The 23,015-nt window shown below is 41.3% G+C and overlaps 1 protein-coding gene across 3 annotated transcripts in view; it reads right to left on the bottom strand.

Moving 5' to 3' along the window:
- Positions 1-23,015, bottom strand: part of BMPR1A (bone morphogenetic protein receptor type 1A) — a 141,517-nt gene that overhangs the window by 23,056 nt on the left and 95,446 nt on the right. For all 3 annotated transcript variants that reach the window (XM_072756421.1, XM_072756422.1, XM_026005854.2), the window contains 5 exons: positions 14,771-14,989; positions 7,233-7,395; positions 5,458-5,560; positions 967-1,063; positions 704-803 (listed from right to left, as the gene is read on the bottom strand). In XM_072756421.1, coding sequence (XP_072612522.1) covers positions 704-803; positions 967-1,063; positions 5,458-5,560; positions 7,233-7,395; positions 14,771-14,837 — 530 coding nt within the window. In that variant the 5' untranslated portion in view covers positions 14,838-14,989. The remainder of the gene's footprint in view (positions 1-703; positions 804-966; positions 1,064-5,457; positions 5,561-7,232; positions 7,396-14,770; positions 14,990-23,015) is intronic.

The following is a 23,015-nucleotide window of genomic DNA, read 5'->3' as shown; positions in this document are numbered from 1 at the left end:
CCTGTTTTACTGATCTCTCAGTCTATTCATATGCCATTAAGACAATGCTTTATTACTGAAGTTTATCCCCTTCTCTAATTATTGTTTTCTTTTGGCAAATGTCTTCTGAAATCATGATTAAACACAAACAGTTCTGAAGCCCCAAATAACTAAAGAATGATAATGTGGTTGGCTTCTTGGGACAGATGTTCAATATTCAGATATAAGAAGTTCAATATGCTATAAATAAGAAAAATCAGAAATACTCATGAACAAAAACAAGAAGTATAGAGTTGGGTTCAATTAACTGATTAGTAGGAAGGTCCTCTTTTCCATTAAGAAAAATATAATCTAGGGGCACCTGGGTGGCTCAGTGGTTAAGTGTCTGCCTCTTGCTCAGGTTATGATCCCTGGTCCTAGGATAGAGCCTTATGTCAGGCTCCCTGCTCAGTGGGGAGTCTACTTCCCCCTCTTCCTCTGCCCCTCCCCTCCGCTTGTGCTCTCTCTCTCTTAAATAAATACAATCTTAAAAAAAAAGAAGATTATAATCTAGTTAGTTAAAGGAGACAGAACCAGAGAATACAAGTTAATGGTGTCTGAATTGCATTCAGCGGTCAGTAATTGCTGCATACTGGCTTTTAAAGAGCAACTGCTCGTATCTAATATTCAACAAAATATTTTGTATCAAAATAATTATCTTTTTTTATCAAAATAATTATCTTACTTGTAACAAAAGCAGCTGGAGAAGATGATCATAGCAATTATGCAGACAGCCATAGAAATGAGCACGACCAGCCATCGAATGCTGCCATCAAAAAATGGACCTGACAAGGGAAGTAAACAATGAAGTATACATATTATCTTTCTTTTACATATTAAAAGAGAAAAAGAATTTTTAGTATTAAATTCTAAAAACCCTGCTTGTTATTAAAACCAGAGAAAATATTTCATTGAAAATCACGATCACATTCTTCTTGGCTAACCTACCTATAACAACAGGGGGCAGTGTAGGTTGTAAATACTGGTTACATAAATTGGTCCGACAACATTCTATCGTCCGGCGTAGCTGGGCTTTTGGTGAATCCTAGAGGAAGAGTATTGATAAAATTAAAAATGGCTTGATAGTTTAAGTTGATAATGAGTTTTTAAAAATATTCACAAATACAATTTTAATTCAGTTGAGAGAATAGGACCTCCAAATTTTATGTATAAAAAAATTGAAAAATTAGAATTTGTGCTCAGTGAAGACTGTGAAATGATTTTTCTTAAGGAAAACATGTACATAGATGGTGTGTTGGAACACTGGACTATAACTAAATTACAAACAAAATTTCAAAAGTATTTTTCACCAAAACTTTGGCATATCTTAATATATTACTATTCATTTGTTTTTAGTAAAAATGTAAGTCATGGGATCTTTTCCTTAAAAACACGGGTAAGACATTTAATCACAATGACAAACAAGGAGAGCATACAGGATCTCACGGCAGGCAGTACTGAGACTACTTAAGTGGAGGGTGTCCCAGTTTAAAGAAAGGAGATGCCAGGAAAGGCAGTCAAGTAGAGAGAGAAGATATTGTCTTCTTAAAACAACTACGCTGAAACTAATGAGCCTCATGTAGAAGCCAGTTAAAGCAGATGTGGAGAGAACAAAGACAAAATATAGAAGCCATATTCCTGAGTTTCATAGAGTCCACCCACCAGATATGAGATGCATCCCCAATAGGTCAGAAAATGAGCACAGGAAAAGACTGTAGTCATGAGAACAGACATCAACAATTATGTGTGAAGTTTTACTTGATTGGTACAGTACTGGACAAGTTATTAACCTGAATGCTGACATTTAAGCACTGCCTGGGAAAACTGCCATTCTGGACCAAAATAGTAACAGAAAGGAACTGCTTGTCATTATAAAAGTAGCAACAATATAAGCAGAAATTGGCCATGTTATTCTTAAATATCAGATGGCCAGAAAGGAAAAATTTCAGTATGATGAAGCGTAACTTTAAAAAGGTAAATAGGAGTCCATGACTGACTTGAGATTCCAACAGGGAAGATGGGTTAAGAATATTTGGAAACTTCTAAAAGCACCAAGTTTACACTTTAATGGAATTTTTAACATTAAAACAATTATTACTTTTAATTGATCATAAAAAAAAAGAAAGAAAGGAAAGATCTGTTAGGAGTTATACAGATGACTCTCAAATAATCCCAGATAGAGAACATTTACAGGAAGAAGGATAGAATGAAGTCTATAACCGAAGATGAATACAGGGACTATGAAGCATCCAAGAACAGTAGCAGGAGGGCTAACGATCCAAATGAGCTTAGTCCTGCAGAAGAGAAAATGTAAAGAAAAACCAAGAAAGAGTTTCTCTGGCAGTGCTAGAAGAAAGGCCACCAAGCAATGGACGTGTTACTGACAAAACAGCAGGTGACAGAGGACAAAGATCAGCACCATGTGGTGGGAGCCGCTCTTGCAGATGCAGGAAGAGATCCTCCAGGGCTTCTGTATTCTGCACGAGTGCCTGCCCTTGAAGCCGAGGCCGGGTGATCAGACCCCAGCAAGAAAAGAGCACCTGGGAGAGGGCTGGAAGGCAGGTGCGACAGGAAGAGTTCAGGAAGGGCCAGTGTTGGACACTGAAGAGCTAAATGGGACACTATTTCTTTTTTTAAAAGATAAAGCACTTTCCCAACTATAGTTCGGAGGCAGCGTGGTTGTATAGAAAAAGCAAGGGCTCTGGAATCAAAAAGCCTATTAAATCCTAGCTTTGCCACTAATTTTGTGAACAATGAACTTCTCTTTGGGCTTTCCTTTCGTGTGCTGCAAAATGAAGGACAAAAATCCCTACCTTATAGAGTAACTGAGAGAAAATGAGGTAGCATGTCCCAAGTATCTAGCTTATTACATGCAAACAGTAAATATTCAATAATTAATTATTCCTCCTCTAGTGAATGTGACATGATCCTAGTGGGGATTCTAGAATAAGCCCCAAATGCTTATGAACTCCTGGAAGAGTCCATGTGGCTTCACCAAGAAACGCAACATGAGCCTCAGCTCTCACCTTTCTTAGATGGGTTAACTACAGGTCTGGGTAGGCAAAGAGCAGATGACCAAGCTGAGGGAAGGATCCTTCCTGTCCCTGCACCCCCCACGTCCATCCTCCACTCATGTCCACTTGTATGACTTGTCCAAGTTATGTGAGCTTAGGGACTTAGATTTGAATTACAACACTGTTTGGAAATGAGGTTTTCGGTCCCAGGCCTTTGATCTCTAAACCAGGAGAAGGGCGACTGTGCTAAGGGAGAAGGGAACAGAAGCTGCCTGGGGAGCCCTGTTCTCAGGCGGCCCAAGAGTAAGCAACAGGACTCAGGCTCTGAAAAGCAATTCCCCTAAACTATTCACGTGCCTATATGACTCTTGTGTAACAGTCTGTGTGAACCTAGGGATGCACATAATCACCTTAAGGACAGACCAGTTTTATCACCAACACGGTAAAAGCTAATGTTTACTAAGCCCTGTGTGCTAAACTCTTCACATATTTGTTATATCGTTTGATCCTTGCAACCTCTTTACAAAAGAGAAAACAACTCTAAAAAAGAAAATTTCAGGGATCTCTGGGTGGCGCAGCAGTTTAGCGCCTGCCTTCGGCCCAGGGCATGATCCTGGAGACCCAGGATCGAGTCCCACATCGGGCTCCCTGCATGGAGCCTGCTTCTCCCTCTGCCTGTGTCTCTGCCTCTCTCTCTGTATATCTCATGAATAAATAAAATCTTAAAATAAAATAAAATAAAATAAAATAAAATAAAATAAATAAAAAAGAAAATTTCCTTGCCCCAAAGTTCTGCAGCTAGTAAGCAGCAGTATTTGGATTTGAATACAGCCTGAGAAGTTTAACAACTAACTTATATTAGTGAATTCAATTTGCAATGCACCTAGTTTAGGGGGCTTGCAGGATGCTGGTTTTACTGCTGAGCTTGGTGCTCTAACCAGAGTTATTTCTTCAATATTTTTAGTGTTTAAAAAAATGTACATAATGTGTGGCTGATAAACGTCAAATGACATGAAACTGGGAGAAATAATCAAATTAGCATCCCCCCAATCCTGACAAATTACAGCAAGGACTAATTCTAACATGATAACATCTAACATAGGCAAGTATGTGACAACTGTTTAACAGAACTCATTCCATTCCCATCCTCCTATTTGCATCAAGAAACCTAAAGAACCAATAAAGAATTGGAGAGACATGGCTGAGTGCTGGCGGGAGGGCAAGATGGGATTTCAGCTGACAGGCAACTCGACAGGTTAAGAGTGCGCTATGACATTCCACCATCTAACACGACATTTGGCTGTACTTAGAAAAAAAGGGAAAGGATCTACTTATTCTCTGTTTTTTTTTCCTTCTGGTCAAAATACACTCAATTCTGTGTATTACACTGAGAAACCAGAGTAACTAAAGCTGATCAGACACGGAGCAGCTGCGGTGACGGTGAACTAGCATTTTCACCCGGCAAACACTAGGGGGTATGGGGAGGAATGCAGGATAACAGAAACACACTAAAAAGCTTTCTTCACACAGTAAAGGGCTGTCTTATTAAAGAGGCTTTAGATTTGTCTTCTGTGGTCCAAAGGGGCAGGAAGAGATTTGTAAGCCATTAGGAGGAAAAGCTTTCTAAAGATCAGGTCAGGCTGTTCGTAAGATGAAATGTGGAGGTGGTTTTGGAGGTGAGGAGTCCCGGTCACCAGAGGCGTCATACCTAGAAAACAGATGGGGTGCAACATGTGTCTATGTGGGGGAGGAAGTACAGAGGGGCCGTGTGGATCCCAAACTTTAGCAGAAGTTGGAACATACAACCTTTAAAGTTTCTATCAATCCTGAGAATTTCTTAATAATGGGAATAAACTTCCTAAAATAGTCGAACCTTAAATCTGTGAACAAACAGTTCTGTCTGAAGCTGTTTTTCAAAAACATTGGAAGGATTGCTGGGGCAAAATTACCATACAGGATTTTGAAGGGATTAGGTTTATATCCAAGAGCCATCGGGATGTTCATAAACTCTTTATGACCAGCCCTCTGCTGCTTTGCTGCTGCTATTAAAATAGCTCCACTGAGATTTCCTTACAAGGACTTAACATTTCTAAGTTGTCTCAGTGACACAAAGGTTATTGCCCATCACCCTAAAGTCTTCCCAGTCAATTTTATGAGCCACGGGTGATACTGTGACAACATTTTTTTGCAGTCATGACAATTTAGAAACAGGATCATCAGAAACTTTTTTTGTAGGGCAAATAATCTGGAACCTCAATTACCGCAATCCTACTACCTTGGAGTAAGAGCCAAGCTTTGTCCAGTATCTCCGATTTACAAGAACATACACTGATGAGCAGATCAAGTACACTGCTCCTGGGAAGATGAATACTTTTTACGTGGCCCCCTCCCTTCTTCATTTCATAGGCCCCAAATTAGATCTTACCTTGCACTGAAAATCAGATCCTTCATATTTCATACACCCTGAAGCTAATGTGGTTTCTCCCTGGTCATCTTCTTCTATGATGGCAAAGCAATGCCCATTAGTTCTAAAAGAAAAGACCCAAAAAACCAAAACATGTAACTTCACATCAGAAAGTACCAATGAAATCTCAGTCTGAATGTGCCTGGATACTGATGACCTTCAGTACCTGGTTTTTTGAACTACAACTGCATTCACATGTTATTTTTTGGCACAATTCTATGGGTTCTCAGGCAAATGAGAGAGGTCATGCCTCAACTAAAACCTAAAGGTCCAAGGTGGAAAAAGATTTCTATTTTTTTTTTTGAAAAAGATTTCTATTAAAACGGGTTCTCTAAATATGAATTAAGTAACTTCTCTTTGTAAATCATAGTCATGTGATCACAGAGAATTGATTCATAAAATTTTACAGAGTAAACAATTTTATGTTTTAAAAATATGCTTAAAAATGGCTGCGTCTCTCAGGCGCCTGGGTGGTTCAGTGGGTTGAGCCTCTGACTCTTGGTTGCAGCTCAGGGAGGTCATGATCTCGGGATTGTGGGGTCAAGACCCACACTGGGCTCTGTGTTCAGTGGGGAGTGTACTTAGACTCTTGTTCCCTCTCCTTCTGTCCCTCCTCCCACTTGCATGTTCTCTCTCTCAAATAAATCAATAAATAAAATCTTTTTAAAAAATAAAAACTTTTTTTGGTGCTCCTACTTAGCATTCATATCAGTAAGTATATTGTTTCTGCTTAAAAGACTCTTGCAGAATTATTAATTTTTTTGTAAGGAAAAAATGCTAAGTCTGGGGCAAAATTTTGTTAAAATTAATGATTCAGTTTTATTCTGGGTTACTAAGCCACTAATCACAGGCTTATACTACAGACAAGAAGTTCGGCAAGAAATTACTTGGTGACATGGTGCGGAACACTTCCCTTTAACAGATCACCCCGGCTTTCACAATAAATTCAACCACCACCAGAGGACAAACAACAAATCTAAAACATGATCAACTGTCATATAATTTCAATATTTTACATGTACACTTTTTTGTTTTATATCTGCTGATATTCAAAGAGCATACAATTATTAGGAAAGTACAAAGTGGGACGCTATTACTTCATAACAGGGACAGAATTAATTAACTGATGGGACTGAGTTGTTCAGGAAATTTTTTTGGCTAGGAAGCCAATTCTTCAATGTCCCCAAATAATATGGAATAGAATTACACGATCATATATAAATGTATTGAATAGTTAACATAAAATTAAGTAGGAAAATTAAAATTGTCATATAAGCCAGATTTGGATTGGGAGCTCACTTGTAAGAAAGTAACATAAAATTAATTAAATATCACAATATCAACTCCTATCTTTCTGTAAAATATTTCAGCCAATTCAGAATTATAAGATTTGGGGTCAATTTCTATTTTTGGTAATCTCTAAATTTTCTACAGTAAGTATCAGTAAACTTTATGATAAGAATATTATTAAATACACTCAAAATGTTAGACAAATACCAGATTCCTTTTACCTCCTTTAAAAAGGATATTATAATGTTACTGTAAGAAAAGAACCATCAATCATGCAACAGTACTAAATGTTCCCATATATACAACAAGAAGCTTTTTGGCTCTTTGGAAAGATACCATATAAAATTAAAGAAAAAAAAAACGTAGACAATGTAAATAATTTTTAAAATAGCACCAAATGCACTCCTATTTTCATAACTTCAAGGAAGACTGCAAAAAATACTCACATGCATGTGTTATTAATAGCATCATCCGGGCAGTGTCCTGAGCAATAGCACTTCAAAAAAGGCAAGGTATCCTCTGGTGCTAAGGTTACTCCATTTTCCGATTTTTTCTGGTCAGAGTCCGATTTCATCCCAGTACCGTGGAGCATACTGTCTAGGTTCTGCCCTGTGTTCAAATACGAAATCTGTGAATAAATCACTGCTGAAAGCTAATTCTTTCATTTCCATTTCCAAAGAGAGGTTCCTAGGCTTTCTTATTATAGTATGGCAGCTACTGTGCTTAATTAAAAATACATTTCATTCGTTCATTCGACATCTGATCATAACCTCTTATGCACAGAGTAACTGTCCCAGGTAATGTGAGACACACAGAGAGGACCATGTCACAACTCTTGCACCAGCAGAGGCAAACAACGTGGCAAATGTAGACTATGGCTATAACTTGTAGGACATATACGAGATGGGAAGCGATTTCAGGGAAGGCGGAGATTGTTTCCAATCATTCAACAGTACACAAATTATGGTTCTTAGACTCTTTGGCTCAAGACGTGGGAGCAGCTTAAAAAAAAAAAAAATCCTTTATTTGTGCCTCTACATGGAAGTGGACTTACTAAGCATCTCGCTTTGGACTTTAATTGCTTAAGTAAGGGAACTGTGAGAGCAAAGGGACTAATCATATTATCTGGTGCCTTTTATCTCAAGGTCATTGGTTCAAATCCAGCCCATGCTGCCAGAAACTGAAGGTTACTGTAGGGCAGCAGTTAGCTTATGAAAATAGAACTGTGTTCTTGCATGAGAGTCAAGTAGCTTCAAATGACAGATACTGTCATATTTGGTACTGAATCTTTCAGGCTGAAATGCAGAACAGAACTAAAAAAATGTTTTAATAATTTCTCCCTCCTTCTGAATCGGCTGTACTTGGCTAGCCTGTTCCTTGTAGGATTGACCTCCAGGGAATAAAATGTAGAGCCAAACAGGTATAAAATATTAAAAGAATTGTGCCTAAGCAACATTTCATTATAAATGTTAAACAAGTGGTTCAAGTGTAACATGGACTTGACTTAAATTTAGCCATCCTGATGGGATGAACTACTGAAGAGAAAAAGTAACACACATACAAAATACACACACTGATAACAGGAAAAGAATATGCTGCTAATTAAGTTTTGGCGATTCCATGCTTTGAATTTTAATGATTTTCATTTAACCCTTTAAATTGATAACGCTTAACGACCTCATTTATGTTAGGAATGGTAACTGTAAATATTAACAGAAGGGTGGGGTGGCCAGGAACAGAAGAAATCCACTGGGCTAAAAATGAGGAGAACTAGACTGTGGTCTACGATGGTCCTACAATGTTCCTACCAGGTTAGTTCTCTGGATGTTCATGAACAAGCCATGCCACTTCTCCAGGCCCCAGTTACTCAGTAAGAACGCAGGAAGCATTACTTTAAATATGGAGAAGCTCAGGGCATGATCCTGGGGTCCCGGGATCGAGTCCCACATCGGGCTCCCCGCAGGGAGCCTGCGTCTCCCTCTGCTCGTGTCTCTGCCTCTCTCTGGGTCTCTCATGAATGAATAAATAAAATCTTTTAAAAATAATAATTCCTGCCCAATTCAACAGGTTATAAATATAGATGAAGTGAACGTACAACAAAGGCCTTAATTACATATAAAATAGGGTACAAATGAAGATATTATTTAATAACGAAGATCACACTAAAAGATCACCAATACCTAGAATATTCAAAGTTATATCATGGTCAATACACATAATTTCCCAAAACGTGATCTGAATTTAGGAAATCAAAAATCCTAATTATAATAGTTTGCATCTGGGGTTTGTATTACCTCTTAATATTTTAACAGAACATTAATGAGAGGCCGGCTATGTGCAGGCAGGGTGCTGAGACTGACCTGGTCCTCGAGAAACTTGGAAGGAGACAAGGGAGAAATGCAATAAGCACATGAACACACTGTGAAGAGTGAGATAATACAAAGGCAAACAAAGGAAGGAGCCTGTAACTCAAACTCAGGCTAGGTGTCAAAAGCAATGAAATCTACGCTGAACCTTAAAGTTGTAGGATTTCTGTAAACGGGTGCGGAGCAAAATACCCAGCAACAGGCTCTCTGCACTATCCCGCTAGGTGATGGCACTCATTCCCATGGTTTAAACCCATCTCTTTGTCGATGGTTCCTGGGTTCCCGTCCAGCTCTGAGCTGCTTAAGTAATCTCAGAATTAACCTGTCCAAAATGGAAGTCTTGATGTATCTCCTCAAACCTGCCTCCCCAAATCTTTTGGCTCAATCTCCAAAACAGATCTCAAGTTTTTCCATTTTTCTCCACCTCTGCTATCCCCCGGGCCCAGCACGCCATGCCACCGAGATAGGAATCTGCACACTGACCTCCCCCTCCTGTTCGTGGCCTCTCCCATCCATTGCCCACACAGGAGCCAGAGGTATCTTATAAACATAAATCTGATCCTGTCACTCCTCCGCTTAAAACCAATTAATGGCTCCAAATGGGCTCAGAGTGAACTGCAACCTCCTTCCCTGTGTCACCGCCAGCAGGACCCGGGCCCCGTGTGTCTCTCCAACATCACCTCACAGCACCCACCTCCACCACGCTCAGGCGCATGAGCCTTGTGTCAGCTCCCACAATATGCCAATGACTTTCTACTCACGAGCCCTGTGCTGACAAGGCATAAAATGATGAGGTTTGGGGTGGGCCAAAGCTATAGGTCGTATTTCAAAACAGGTGCATGCAAAAATATTTCCAGCTCACACGCTCAGCAGAACAACTCAGAAAGAACCACAGATACAGATATAAATATGAAGATGAATAGCTCAAACGTGCAACGGACTAGAGAACAAATTTATGCCACCTCCTTTGTCATCAGTGGCAATTTTTGGTATCAATGATTTTACATTTTTATTGCTGACTACATAATTTTTCTTACTTTCCCAGTAATCTATGAGCTTCCTTTGTATAAAGCGGAGAAAGTACTCCCCGTCCTCAAGGCGGAATGTCTAGAGCAGAAATCTGAAGGCAAAAGGTAGGAGAGCTGGAGAGACCACTGGGACATCGAAGCTTCGCATGTCCGAAGCAGTCAGGAACAGTTCTTTGTGTACATGCTGCGGAGCGCTGACCCCTCAAGGTGGCCTCCAAGCTGCCCCAAAGGGCAGTTTGTATCATCCATCTCCTATTCCTTCATCACCGAACGCTGCGAGGGCCGGGCACAGCCGCCCATGGAGAGGCCTTCGGGAAGCCGGCGGCCGGGGCTACATGGTACCCGAGTCCCGACGAGTGGCCGCGTCCACGCAGTGGCCAGGCCTCAGGTCACACACACACACACACACACACACACGCCCTATTATAAGTATTTGCGCCTCCATGTGATGCACAGCCCTACTCTCAGGAGAGACAACTGTTTCGTCTAATCCAACAACTTCAGTTCCATGCCCCTTGCCACCGTTTACACAAGACAATAAATTAATTCTGGCCAACAAGGTTAGAAGGAAGTCTGCTGGGGAGGGGCAGGGGGTGGGAAAGGAGAGGTGCCTGGGAGATATCTTTACCAATTATTATTATTATTTTTTTAAAGGCTTTATTTATTTATTCATGAGAGACACAGAGAGAGAGAGGCAGAGACACAGGTGGAGGGAGAAGCAGGCTCCACACAGGGAGCCCGATGCGGGACTTGATCCCAGGTCTCTGGGATCACGCCCTGGGCCAAAGGCGGGCGCCAAACCGCTGAGCCACCCAGGGATCCCTATCTATCTTTACCAATTAAAAAGTGATGCAAGAGACATCCATTCTCCTTCTACCAAATTTGCCAGATCTACATGTGATATCTGGCCCCACAGCAGCCACATAGTGGCCATGAAGTGAGTTAACTGACGGCTAAATTAATAGGTGGAGAACACAGTTAAAGAAAAAGAACTTGATGAGCCAAGGAATTAACTTAAATTTAAGTCCCCCTACCTTAGACTTCTTATTTTGTGATATAACATTTTTCTTCTTGTTTAAGCTGTTTTGAGTTTTTTTTTGTTGTTCTTGTTACTTATAGCTGAAGACACCTTAACTGACACAAGAGAAAAAGTGTGTACCAGACTCCTTAAGTTGTCCAAAGGGTATCTCTTTTCCCTACCTTCCTAATTGACCAAACTCTGAAATTGTCTGGTGGGACAAAGTGTCCAGTCAGAGTCAACAGACTTAGATTAATCTAAGCTGACTGTGACAATCCTGTCTCCCAGTTTTCCAGGAGCCCCAGAAACTGTCTCAGTTTATCAAACAAAACACAATAAAATCTGCCGGCAGAAGGTTAGTTTCTGGGGACATTTTGCTTTCCTGAAATAATGTCCAGCTGAGATCAGTGCTGACCCTTTCCCCATTTTTCCTTCCTCCAATGCAGATAACAGGACCCGTTTTGTAACCATTAGGGAAAAGCCAAGAAACTAGAGGTCAATCATGACACCACTCAACTACTGAATAAGCACCAGCAAACATCTACCATCTACATCAAAAAATAAATTTGTTTAAGTCACTGTTGGATAATCAGTTACTTAAGCTAAGATCCATTTCTAAAACTTGTGACCAAATCAAAAACAAGGACTAAATAGCGATTAGATGTTAATTATCAGGTGACTCATTCTTTGTTCCAATTTGAGTAACTTTATCTCAATGTAAAGGACTTCAATCTTTATCATAACATTTAATGTTCCAGAAATTCCTGTTTACATCTAGGATACATGTTATTGTTTCTATTTTATAACAAGGAAACCAATATATGGAGAAATTTACTTTCCCAAGACACAACTGAAGCTAAAATTGAAGCTAAAAGGCAAATTATTTCCACTAATGCCACTCTCTAATCCTTCTTAATAATCTCCAAGAAATAACATTTTCTTTTTTTTTTTTTAATAACATTTTCTTCTACATTGGCTTTAGCTCTTTTAAAGACTAAGTATTTTTATTTTATTTAAAGCAATTCTCAGGGACGCCTGGGTAGCTCAGCGGTTGAGCATATGCCTTTGGCTCAGGTTGTGACCCCGGGGTCCTGGGATCGAGTCCCACATCGGGCTCCCTGCATGGAGCCTGCTTCTCCCTCTGCCTGTGTCTTTGCCTCTCTCTCTGTGTCTCTGCCTCTCTCTGTGTGTCTCTCATGAATAAATAAAATCTTAAAAAAAAAAAACCCAACTAGATGAAGGCTGGGCGCCAGGGTCAGTTAAGCGTCTCCCTTTCACTCAGGTTGTGATCCTAGGGTCTTAGGATGGAGCCCTACATGGGGCTCCCTGCTCAGTGGGGAGCTTCTTCTCCTTTTTCCTCTGCTGCTCCCCTGCTTGTGCTCTCTGTCTGCCAAATAAATAAATAAAACCTTAAAAAAAAAGCAATTCTCAAACTAACCTTTTTGAAAGGAAGTGTAACAAATTTTGCTATTCATCACAGAAATGTAATTCTTACCGAGATTTTTCACTTATACCTGATAACTAACTGCCAACTTATTTAATCTAATAAAAGTTTATTATAGAACAACCTGAATCAGGGTGGGGGAAAGTATTTTGAATTATATTGCTTCTGTGAGATCTACATAGATTTTTTTTTTTTAAATTGAACATCAAATACTGATTACCTGGGTGTGAGATGGCAAATATGCTACTATTAATTTAACTCATCTTTAAAACTATGACAGCTTTGGCTGATGGTGATCAAGACATACAGCTGTTAAAATAAAGGTGTTTTATTAAACAATTTGGCATTTCACCCATAAAAGTGGCTTTTAGAAGAGGGCTCTCTATACTCTGAGCAAGAAAATAATAAAAGGTATTAACTGCATCTAAGAGAAAATATGAAGCTACAGATTATATTTTTATCTTTAAAATGAAAATGTCAGGGGCACCCAGGTGGCTCAGTCAGTTAGGTGGCTGACTCTTGGTTTCGGCTCAGGCCATCATCTCAGGGTCGTGGGATCGAGCCCCACACTGGGCCCGGGGCTCAGCAGGGAGTGTGCCTGAGATTCTCTCTCTCTCTGCCTCTCTCCCTGCTAGTGCACACACACACACACTCTCTCTAAAATAAATAAATACATCTTAAAAAAATGAAACTGTCAAAACACTTACGCTATTATTGTATTTCTTGCCAGTAGAAATTAATCTTTATCACCGTGAACGAAACATCATGAAAGAACAATCTGTGATGACATAAACTTAAGAGGATGAATATACCCAATATCTTTAATCTAGACTTCTTTTGTGAAATAGTATTATCTCTTCAGTTTGAAATAATGTCCTAATTAAAACACCTGGGAAAAAGCCCATGTGCAAATATAGCCCATCTGATCCTCAGAGTCATCGCAATATTTTCTTGCTTGGGAGTTCCAAGCTGTGAACAAGCTGTGAAATTATAATGCTGTTCATAAACAAAACTTTGAGTATCCTATCAAGAAAATTTAGTGGTTAGCACATACAAGTGCAACTTACCTTTCTTTCTTTCTTTTTTTTTTTTTTTTTAAGATTTTGTTTAGGGGATCCCTGGGAGGCGCAGCGGTTTAGCGCGCCTGCCTTTGGCCCAGGGCGCGATCCTGGAGACCCGGGATCAAATCCCACATCGGGCTCCCGGTGCATGGAGCCTGCTTCTCCCTCTGCCTGTGTCTCTGCCTCTCTCTCTCTCTCTCTCTCTCTCCCGGTGCATGGAGCCTGCTTCTCCCTCTGCCTGTGTCTCTGCCTCTCTCTCTCTCTCTGTGACTATCATAAATTAAAAAAAAAAGATTTTATTTATTTATTCATGAGACAGAAAGAGGCAGAGACATAGGCAGAGGGAGACACAGGCTTCACGCAGGAAGCCTGATGCGACACTCGATCCCGGGACTCCAGGATCACGCCCTGGCGGAAGGCAGGCGCCAAACCACTGAGCCACCCAGGGATCCCCTTTCTGAAGTTTTTTTTTTTTTTTTAAGATTTTATTTATTTATGAGAGACAGAGAGAGAGAGAGAGGCAGAGACACAGGCAGAGGGAGAAGCAGGCTCCATGCAGGAAGCATGACATGGGACTCGAGGCGGTGCTAAACCACTGAGCCACCGGAGCTGCCCCCTTTCTGAAGTTTTTTAATGACAAAATGATTTAAAAATTATTTACATTTATTCCTTATTATATTTTAAAGGAGACAGGAATTTTAAAACTATGTCTTGAATACCTATTACCTTGTGTCTTAGTCTTATTAGGACAGGTACTTTATATTTTATCTCATTTAATCTTCATTAAGACTTAATTTGTATATCATAATGCCTATGTTATGGATAGGAGAACAGGTTCAGAAAGGCTGAGATTTTACAAACATTTGAAAATGTTTTTATCACAGTCAAACACAAAATTATCTGGCATGTATCTGTTCTTTGCCTTTTTACTTAAAAGCTATGCAGGCATACTGAGCCTAACTATTCAAAAAGGGCCGTGAGTGGAAAGGACAGTTTCAAGAATGAGTGTCTTAAACGTAGAAATAAGTTACTGAAAAAGACGGTAAGATTACTTAACACTGATTTACCTTGAACATAAGAAATGATGAACAGATAGGCTCCCAATAATTTGATGTAAATATACAGCTGAGTCATTGTTCAATTTTAATGTTTCCTGTACACTGTCACCTCTAATCACTGGTCTTGTTATATTACTAATTTAAATGATTTTTATTCAAAGAGATTTTCTTGTTAAAGGTCTCAATCACTTGACAATGACTCCAATTTCCACTGTTTTCTCTTGACTCCTGAAAAATAAAAATATAAAAAAGGTAATGAATATAACTATATTCATAATTATAATAATTATAATTCTAGATAATTCTTCATAATTCTAGAAGTTTTCAAAACTGAGAAAAACAAATGCTCAAACATACCTTTAAATAATGAAACACATTGGTGGGGGGTGAGGGGGAGACAGAAAGAGAGTAGCGAGAGGGGCAAAGGGAGAAGGGGAGAGAGAATCCTAAGCAGGCTTCACACCTAGCACGGAGCCCGATGTGGGGCTCGATCTCACAACCCTGGGATCATGACCTGAGCCAAAATCAAGAGTTGGATGCTTAACTGAGCCACCTAGGTGCCCTAATAATGAAATATATTTTAAAAGATTAAACGTTTTAAAAAAGATTTTATTTATTTATTCACGAGAGACAGAGAGAGGCAGAGACACAGTCAGAGGGAGAAGCAGGCTCCCTGTGAGGAGCCTGATGCAGGACCCCGGACCCTGTGGTCATGCCCTGAGCTGAAGGCAGACGTTCCACTGCTGAGCCATCCAGGCGCCCCCATTTTTAAAGATTAAAGCTATCTTTATTTACAACAAAAAGGCACTGCAATTCAAAAGCTAAAATAATTCAGTAATAGGTTGCCACCTCTTCTGATCTTAGATTAAGCATATGTGAAACAAGTACACTAAATAATCCTTTTTTTTTTTAATTTTTTTTTTTTTTTTAATTTATGATAGTCACAGAGAGAGAGAGAGAGAAAGAGAGAGAGGCAGAGACACAGGCAGAGGGAGAAGCAGGCTCCATGCACCGGGAGCCTGACGTGGGATTCGATCCCGGGTCTCCAGGATCTCGCCCTGGGCCAAAGGCAGGCGCCAAACCGCTGTGCCACCCAGGGATCCCTACACTAAATAATCCTAATAGTCTTTTCTGGTTGCTCTAATTTAATTAGTAACAATTTCTAAATATACTAAGAATAAAGCAGGAAAAACTGAATTTGGAACTATTCATCAGTAATCTTTCAAATCCTAACAGATGTGATAGAAACACCTCAAATCTCTGTAATAGTTTATTCTATAGAAGAGAAAGCCTACCTAGATAATCACACATATTTAAACATGCAGTGTACTTAATCATTAAAGCAACAGAAATATATCTTAAAATTATTTTCCTAAAACATTACAAATCTGACTTTACTAGTATAAAATTGAGTTTTATTATGGGTGATGTGAAACGTAACCCCCCCATTAAGATTTGGCAATTATAAAATAGTTGAAATAGGTAACAAAAAACCCCTCACTAGTTCGTATATAGATGAATATAATTCTGTTTTTCCTCCCATCCTATTGGTTCAGACAATCTGATTTTATTGATTTTAGTCTAAACTATTCCTGAATGAAAAAGATTTTATTTATTCATAACACAATTACTCCCGGCATGATTTGTACCATAAACAACCTGAGCGTTCTATTTTATCAATCTAAGAATTTTTCACTTTAATTAGCTCTCCAAAGGCACCGTATTGAGGAAATAAGGTTTATAGAATATCATTTATATTATGCATTTTAATACATGTTACTTCTAAAATCTCTGCAACTTCTCACTTCTCTAATATTAAACTGCTTCACAACTACACAATGCTGAGAGAGTAAGATGTAAAGTCTAAAATAATTACCGGACACCACTTATAATGTGGCTTAACGGCATTTCTTGGGAAAACTCTCTTTTTTGAAATTACACAATTGTGATTCTACGGATACTTGTTCCAGGTTTCATATTCAAAAGAAGTCTGCAGTATAATTCCAACCCTGCTGTCTCACCATATTTCTTTTTTTTTTTTTTAAGATTTTATTTATTCATGAGAGACGGGGGGGGGGGGGGGGGGCGGGCAGAGACAGAGGCAGAGGGAAAAGCAGGCTCCATGTAGGGAGCCCAAAGAGGGACTCGGACTAGGGACTAGGGACTCTTGGGACTGGATCCCAGGTCTCCAGGATCAAGCCCTGGGCTGAAGGCGGCGCTAAACTGCTGAGCCACCAGTGCTGCCCTCATCAATTTATTTAAAGCTATACCTCCACCTAAACTACTACACTGTCCTTCTCACTGGTCTGTTTCTGCTTTTGTCCCCTCCAGTCCATTACATAGAAATCAGATAATTGCTTTCCCATCCCTCTTAGATTTAAATCCCAGATCCTCCACTCTTGCCTGATCTGTTCCTTGGGTTTTTGTTTGTTTCTTCAAACTCACATCTCACCAACTTCCCCTTATTCTCACCATTTCAGAAACATCATTCTCCCATTGCTCTTTTCTGCCTCCAGATCCTTGTACAGGCTGTTCCCTATGCCTAGAGCTCACCTGTTTCTTTACCTGGCTAACTCTTCAGATCTGATTCTTCAGATCTCCGTGTATGTTGCTTTTTAGCATGGCTTCCCATAGTCTCCTCAGATGAGATCAGGTCACCATCCCATGCCTCTCTTGGACCTGGCACTTTTCTTTCCTCACACTTAGGACAAGTTATGCTTACATATGATTTATACTGTCTTGTTCAGTGCCTGACTGTTTTAATTGTCTTGTTTAATGACTATGAACTTCTTGAAGGTTCATTCTGTTTTGCCTTCATCGGTATATTCTCAGTGTCCAGTACAGAATCATGTATATATAGGTACTTAATAAATACTTAGGAAATCAATTAATAGTCAGCGGCAGGAACACTGTTCCCACAGTACTTCAACTTTAGAGGGAATCCGATGATTCACTTAATTGGTCTAGGCTCCTTTCCATCACGTCTATCATGTCCTTGACAGAGGTGCATTCACACTTTGTTCCTTTGGTTCTCTGTGAGCAAAGGTCCCTGATCTCTGAGTTGTATCTCAAGTGTAGTCATTTCCCTATCCTTTGCATTCCGTTCATTCCTCTCTAAAGTGTTCAAGAGGCCTGACCAGGTGGGGTAAAGTAGGGTGATGACCCTCTTTGATTAGGGCACTGTGCCTCTATCCCTGCTTGATAAGATTCCCTTCATGTCTTAGCAGTTGTCATAAGCACTGATGCATATTGAGCTGGTCAGTCAGCTAAAACCTAACATTTTTCTTTTAGAGATTAAGGCTCTCCATTGTTGGGTTACAAATGAGGCAGTTAAAGCCATTTTACCTTTAAGCCTTCCGCTGACCAGTACGCTGTTCTCTCTACAAGTTATTGCAGTTGTTTTTAGGTTATCAGAATTTCTTAAAGATGAGATTGTCACAGATCACACCTGTTACTTCCTGTGCCCTGTTATAAACATGTATGAGAGGAGACTATATTGAGCACCTATTCTGTACCAGGCTCTCCTACTTCCTAACATATAATTTACATTGTATAACATACATAAAATATCCAACAGGGCAGTCTAGGATAGTTAACACATGGACTCTGGAATAGATCTCCTTGATTAGAATTAGAGCCTTGCCACTTGCCAATAAATTCCTTAAACTGTGCTTGCCTCAGTGTCCTCATCTGTAAAATTAAAATAATAGCACTTACCTCATAAGGTGGCTGTGATGATTTGATAAATTAATGTTAATATATCCATAGTGTTTATAATGGTGCTGGTGCATAATTAGAGGTGAATATGTAGTAGCTATTACCTCATTTAGTTCTTAAAATAATTATGAGTTACTAATATAATTTCAGTTTTACAAATGAAGAAACTCATTCAGAGAGGTTAGGTTACTTATTTCAGGCAGATCAGGATTTGAACTTGAGCCCAGGATAGCAGTCACAGATGCTTATGTGAAAGAAACCAGACATAATCCCCTTCCTACGAAGGGGACTGTGACTGTGGCGGGTGCTTAGGGTCTCCTCGGCTGCTCTGCAGGATGCCTTAGTTTTCCTTCTGATGAGACTAGACCAAATAGTATGGATGGATTCAATGGATCCAATGGATATATTTCATAAACAGACTCAATAGGACTTAGTATTGGATTAGATGTGGGGATAAGTGAGAGTGAGGGTCAAAGAAGACCTCTACATTTCTGGCATGAGCAATTACTGAAATGAGGACAGGTGGATTTTGAAAGGAGTGAGGGAAAGAGATCAAGGGTTCAATTTTACGCATTTGAGATTACCCAAAGGGAATATCATGAAGCTTAAAGGACACATTTGGTACTGAAGATATAAAACTATTACGTCAACAGCATAGAGTATTTGAAGCTATAGCTCTGTATGGGATGGCCTTCTACGAATGAGAAGAGAAGAGGGCCCCAGAACACCAACATTCATTCCAAAACTAGATTAAGAAAAGCATTAACACCATGTGAATTTACTTGGCATTCACTGATAAAATCGGTTCACAGTCCAGGACCTATCATGTGTAACATTAATGTTGCTGGGATATACACTACTACTCACAAGTGATACTTTTTCACAGGTTAAAGAAAAAAACGATCTACCAAAAGATGATTGTGGTGATCTAAAGTATGTCCACAAATGCTCTGACAGTACCTTCAACAGGTGGAGCCCGCTGCCCTGCCTCGAGTTCCCACTGGTCTTAGTAAAATGATGGAGATGACAGTGTGACTTCCGAGGCTAGATCATAAAAGGCATTTCCAATTCCACCTTGCTCTTTTTTGAAACACCCACTTCGAGGGAAGCTAGCTGCCATGTCATAAGGACACGAGCCCCACAGAGAGGGCCACAGGGCGAGGAGCCGAGGCTTCCTGCCCGCAGCATGAGAGTGAGCCACCTCGTACGTGGATCCCACAGCCCCAGGGAAGCTTTCAGGTGACCACAGCTTCTCCCGCACCATTCATGAGACCCCAAACTAGACCATCCAGCTAAGCCCCCAGTCGATTCCAGACCCTCAGAAAATGCAGGAGACCATAAATACTTGTTTTAAGCTGCTAGGTTTGGGGGTAACTTGTTGGGCAGCAACAGAAGACATTCATTACTATATAATACAGTCATTATGAGAAATTTGCTAAAATAATAAAAAGCCAAATCACGGTAAGCTATTGCACAGACACCAAAAAACAAAAGTCTGGAAAGCATGGTCAAATCAAAGCATGACAAGAGAAGTGTAAGACAGGCATAATGCCCAACGAACTAACTGCTAAATATTTCTTTCAAAGGAGTAACGAACAGTATGCTCTTTATTTTAAAATTATCTCAACCAGGAAGGTTCATTTTTGTAGGGAGAAAACAGTTCCTAGTTCTACTCTATATACTATTAAACAATTAAACATATGTCCCTTTAAACCACAAGTTCTGTAAAGATGACATCAGTTTTTTTTTTGTTTTTTTTTGTTTTTTAAATTTTTATTTATTTATGATAGTCACAGAGAGAGAGAGAGAGAGGCAGAGATACAGGCAGAGGGAGAAGCAGGCTCCATGCACCGGGAGCCTGACGTGGGATTCGATCCCCGGGATGACATCAGTTTTATGTTCCAGGTAAAGGTATTTCTCATATAACACCTGGCAAAAAGAGTGAATTCTTTTTTTCTTTTTAAGATTTTATTTATTTATTCATGAGAAAGACACAGAGAGAGAGGCAGAGATCCAGGCAGAGGGAGAAGCAGGCTCCATGCAGGGAACCTGACGTGGGACTCGATCCTGGGTCTCCAGGATCGCGCCCTGGGCCGAAGGCAGCGCTAAACCGCTGAGCCACCCGAGCTTCCCAAGAGTGAATTCTGATGTCAGTTCACTGGTTTCAAATATCAGTTCCGGTATTTATTTGTGATGTAATTTGGGAGAAGTTATTCAAGCTGTCTAGGTCTCCATCTCCTTAGCCACAAAAAGGGAATGATATCACTCACCCAAATGAGTTCGCACTGTCCATCTTGGTATTAACCACTTAATGAGTAACAGCTGTCTTGTTCTTGTCGTGATTAGTTATTAATAACATAAATACTGATGACTTTCCCTTTATCTGTCTCATATTAACGGTTTCTGTAATCATGACACAGCAAAACAGTAACCACATTTTACAACCTTTTTTTTTAAGATTTATTTATTTATTTATTTATTTATTTATTTACTTATTTACTTATTCAGAGAGAGCAAGAGAGGGGTAGAGACCCAGGTAGAGGGAGAAGCAGGCTCCATGCAGGGAGCCTGACATGGGGCTCAATCCTGGGTCTCCAGAATCACACCCCGGGCTGCAGGCAACGCTAAACCGTTGCACCACTGGGGCTGCCCTGCAACCATTCTTGAAATGGAGTATTTTATAATTCTAACATCTGAAGATAACATATTTTTTAAATTCCTAGAATAACTCATTGGAATTTTTATACTAGGGTATCTTGCAAAGTTAAGGATATAAGGAAATGTAGACATTTGAAATGCTACATGATTGAAATTTCAAAAATGATGCTGGTGTCTAAGAGTCATTTTTAAATATTTAGTACAAACAGGGGATCCCTGGGTGGCTCAGCAGTTTAGCACCTGCCTTTGGCCCAGGGCTGGATCCTGGAGTCCTGGGATCAAGTCCTGTGTCAGGCTCCCAGGAGGGAGCCTGCTTCTCCCTCTGCCTGTGTCTCTGCCTCTCTCTCTATGTCTATCATGAATAAATAAATAAAACCTTTTAAAAAAATAAAACATTAAATATTTAGTACAAACAGCTATCTAAGTAAATTTATCTTCTGTTGCTATATACATAGATTGGTGCTTCTTCTTTGGGAAAATAAAACTAAGGCAAATCATTCAATAAAATATACATAATTTGGGGATCCCCGGGTGGCTCAGCGGTTTAGCGCCTGCTTTTGGCCTAGGGCGTGTGATCCTGGAGTCCCAGGATCGAGTCCCCCGTCGGCCTCCCTGCATGGGACCTGCTTCTCCCTCCTCCTGTGTCTCTGCCTCTCTCTCTCTATGTCTATCATAAATAAATAAATCTTTAAAAAATAAAATATACATAATTTCTTTTCAAATAAAAAATTAGGAAGCTTAAACAGAAATAAGGCTGAACCAATAGTTCAATCAGAAAAAAAAGAAAGAAAGAAAGAAAGAAAAAACAGGAAAAGGCTGAAGTCAGCTGAAAAAACAAAGTCAAGTCATTCTTTCCTCTTCCCGTCAAGCCCCCCACCCTTGATTCGCACTTTCTAGGCTGAGGTTCGGGAACGCTGAAGCGGCTGGCGGGCTGCCGGCTCCGGCCCTGCCCCCCCTCCCCCCGCCGCAGGCGCCGGGCCCGACGGCTTTCCGAGCAGGCGGGCTCCCTGCAGACTTTCTGGCTCCACGGCCATTGTTCGCCAGGCTGCTCCGCTCCTCCTCGCTCCTCCTCGCTCCTCCTCCCGGCCGGTCTGTCCCCCCCAGGCGGCTCCTTCCCCGCCTCCCACCGCCCGGGGCTCGGCCCAGCGGCGCGCGGTCCTGCGAGCCTCCTGCGGACACGGCCGGGCGTCCCGAGCGAGCGCAGCTCCCCTGCGCGGTCCAGGCCGAGGCCCCCGCGTATCGGCCTCTGCGTTTCTGCCCAGGCGGCCCGTCTCCACTCGGGGCCTTCGCTTCCTGTGACCGGCGGCCGGTGCCCGCGGGGCCGAGGCCTCGGGAGGAGACGGGAGACACGGGAGGGCGCGGGGGGCGTCCTCGGGGCATCTACGGGCTGTTTCCAAATCTGCCCTCCGCGTTCGGCCTGGCACCGCCGCCCCTAACCCAGGCGCTCCGCCGGCTTCCGAGCGGCTTCCCGAGCGCTTCGCTTCATTCAGCTGAACCGACCGGCGCGGGCGGCCCTGCGGCCCAGGGCGTGACCCCGGGTCCCGGGATTGAGTCCCGCGTCGGGCTCCCGCGTCGGGCTCCTGCGTGGAGCCTGCTGCTCCCTCCGCCCGGGACCCGCCTCTCTCTCTCTCTTTCTCTCTCTGTGTCTCATGAATAAATAAAATCTTGAAAAAAGAATAAATAAACCAAACAGCTCGCAGATACTGAGGCGAGGCCGAGGCGGCGCTCGGCTGGGCCTGGCAGCTCCGGCTCCGGGGTGGGTCTCCGCCAGCCGGGCCTGCGGGCAGGTCTGGTGAGCGCCGCCGCCGCCGGCCCCAGGACAGCAGCCCAGGAGCTCCGCCTCCACGCGGCCGGCACCCCGCGGCTTCCCCAGACCGCG

The sequence above is a fragment of the Vulpes vulpes genome, chromosome 4 (assembly GCF_048418805.1).
Source record: "Vulpes vulpes isolate BD-2025 chromosome 4, VulVul3, whole genome shotgun sequence".
Classification (NCBI taxonomy): domain Eukaryota; kingdom Metazoa; phylum Chordata; class Mammalia; order Carnivora; family Canidae; genus Vulpes; species Vulpes vulpes.
The sequence above is the reverse complement of the archived record's forward strand: the minus strand, read 5'-3'. Positions and strand labels throughout refer to the sequence as shown.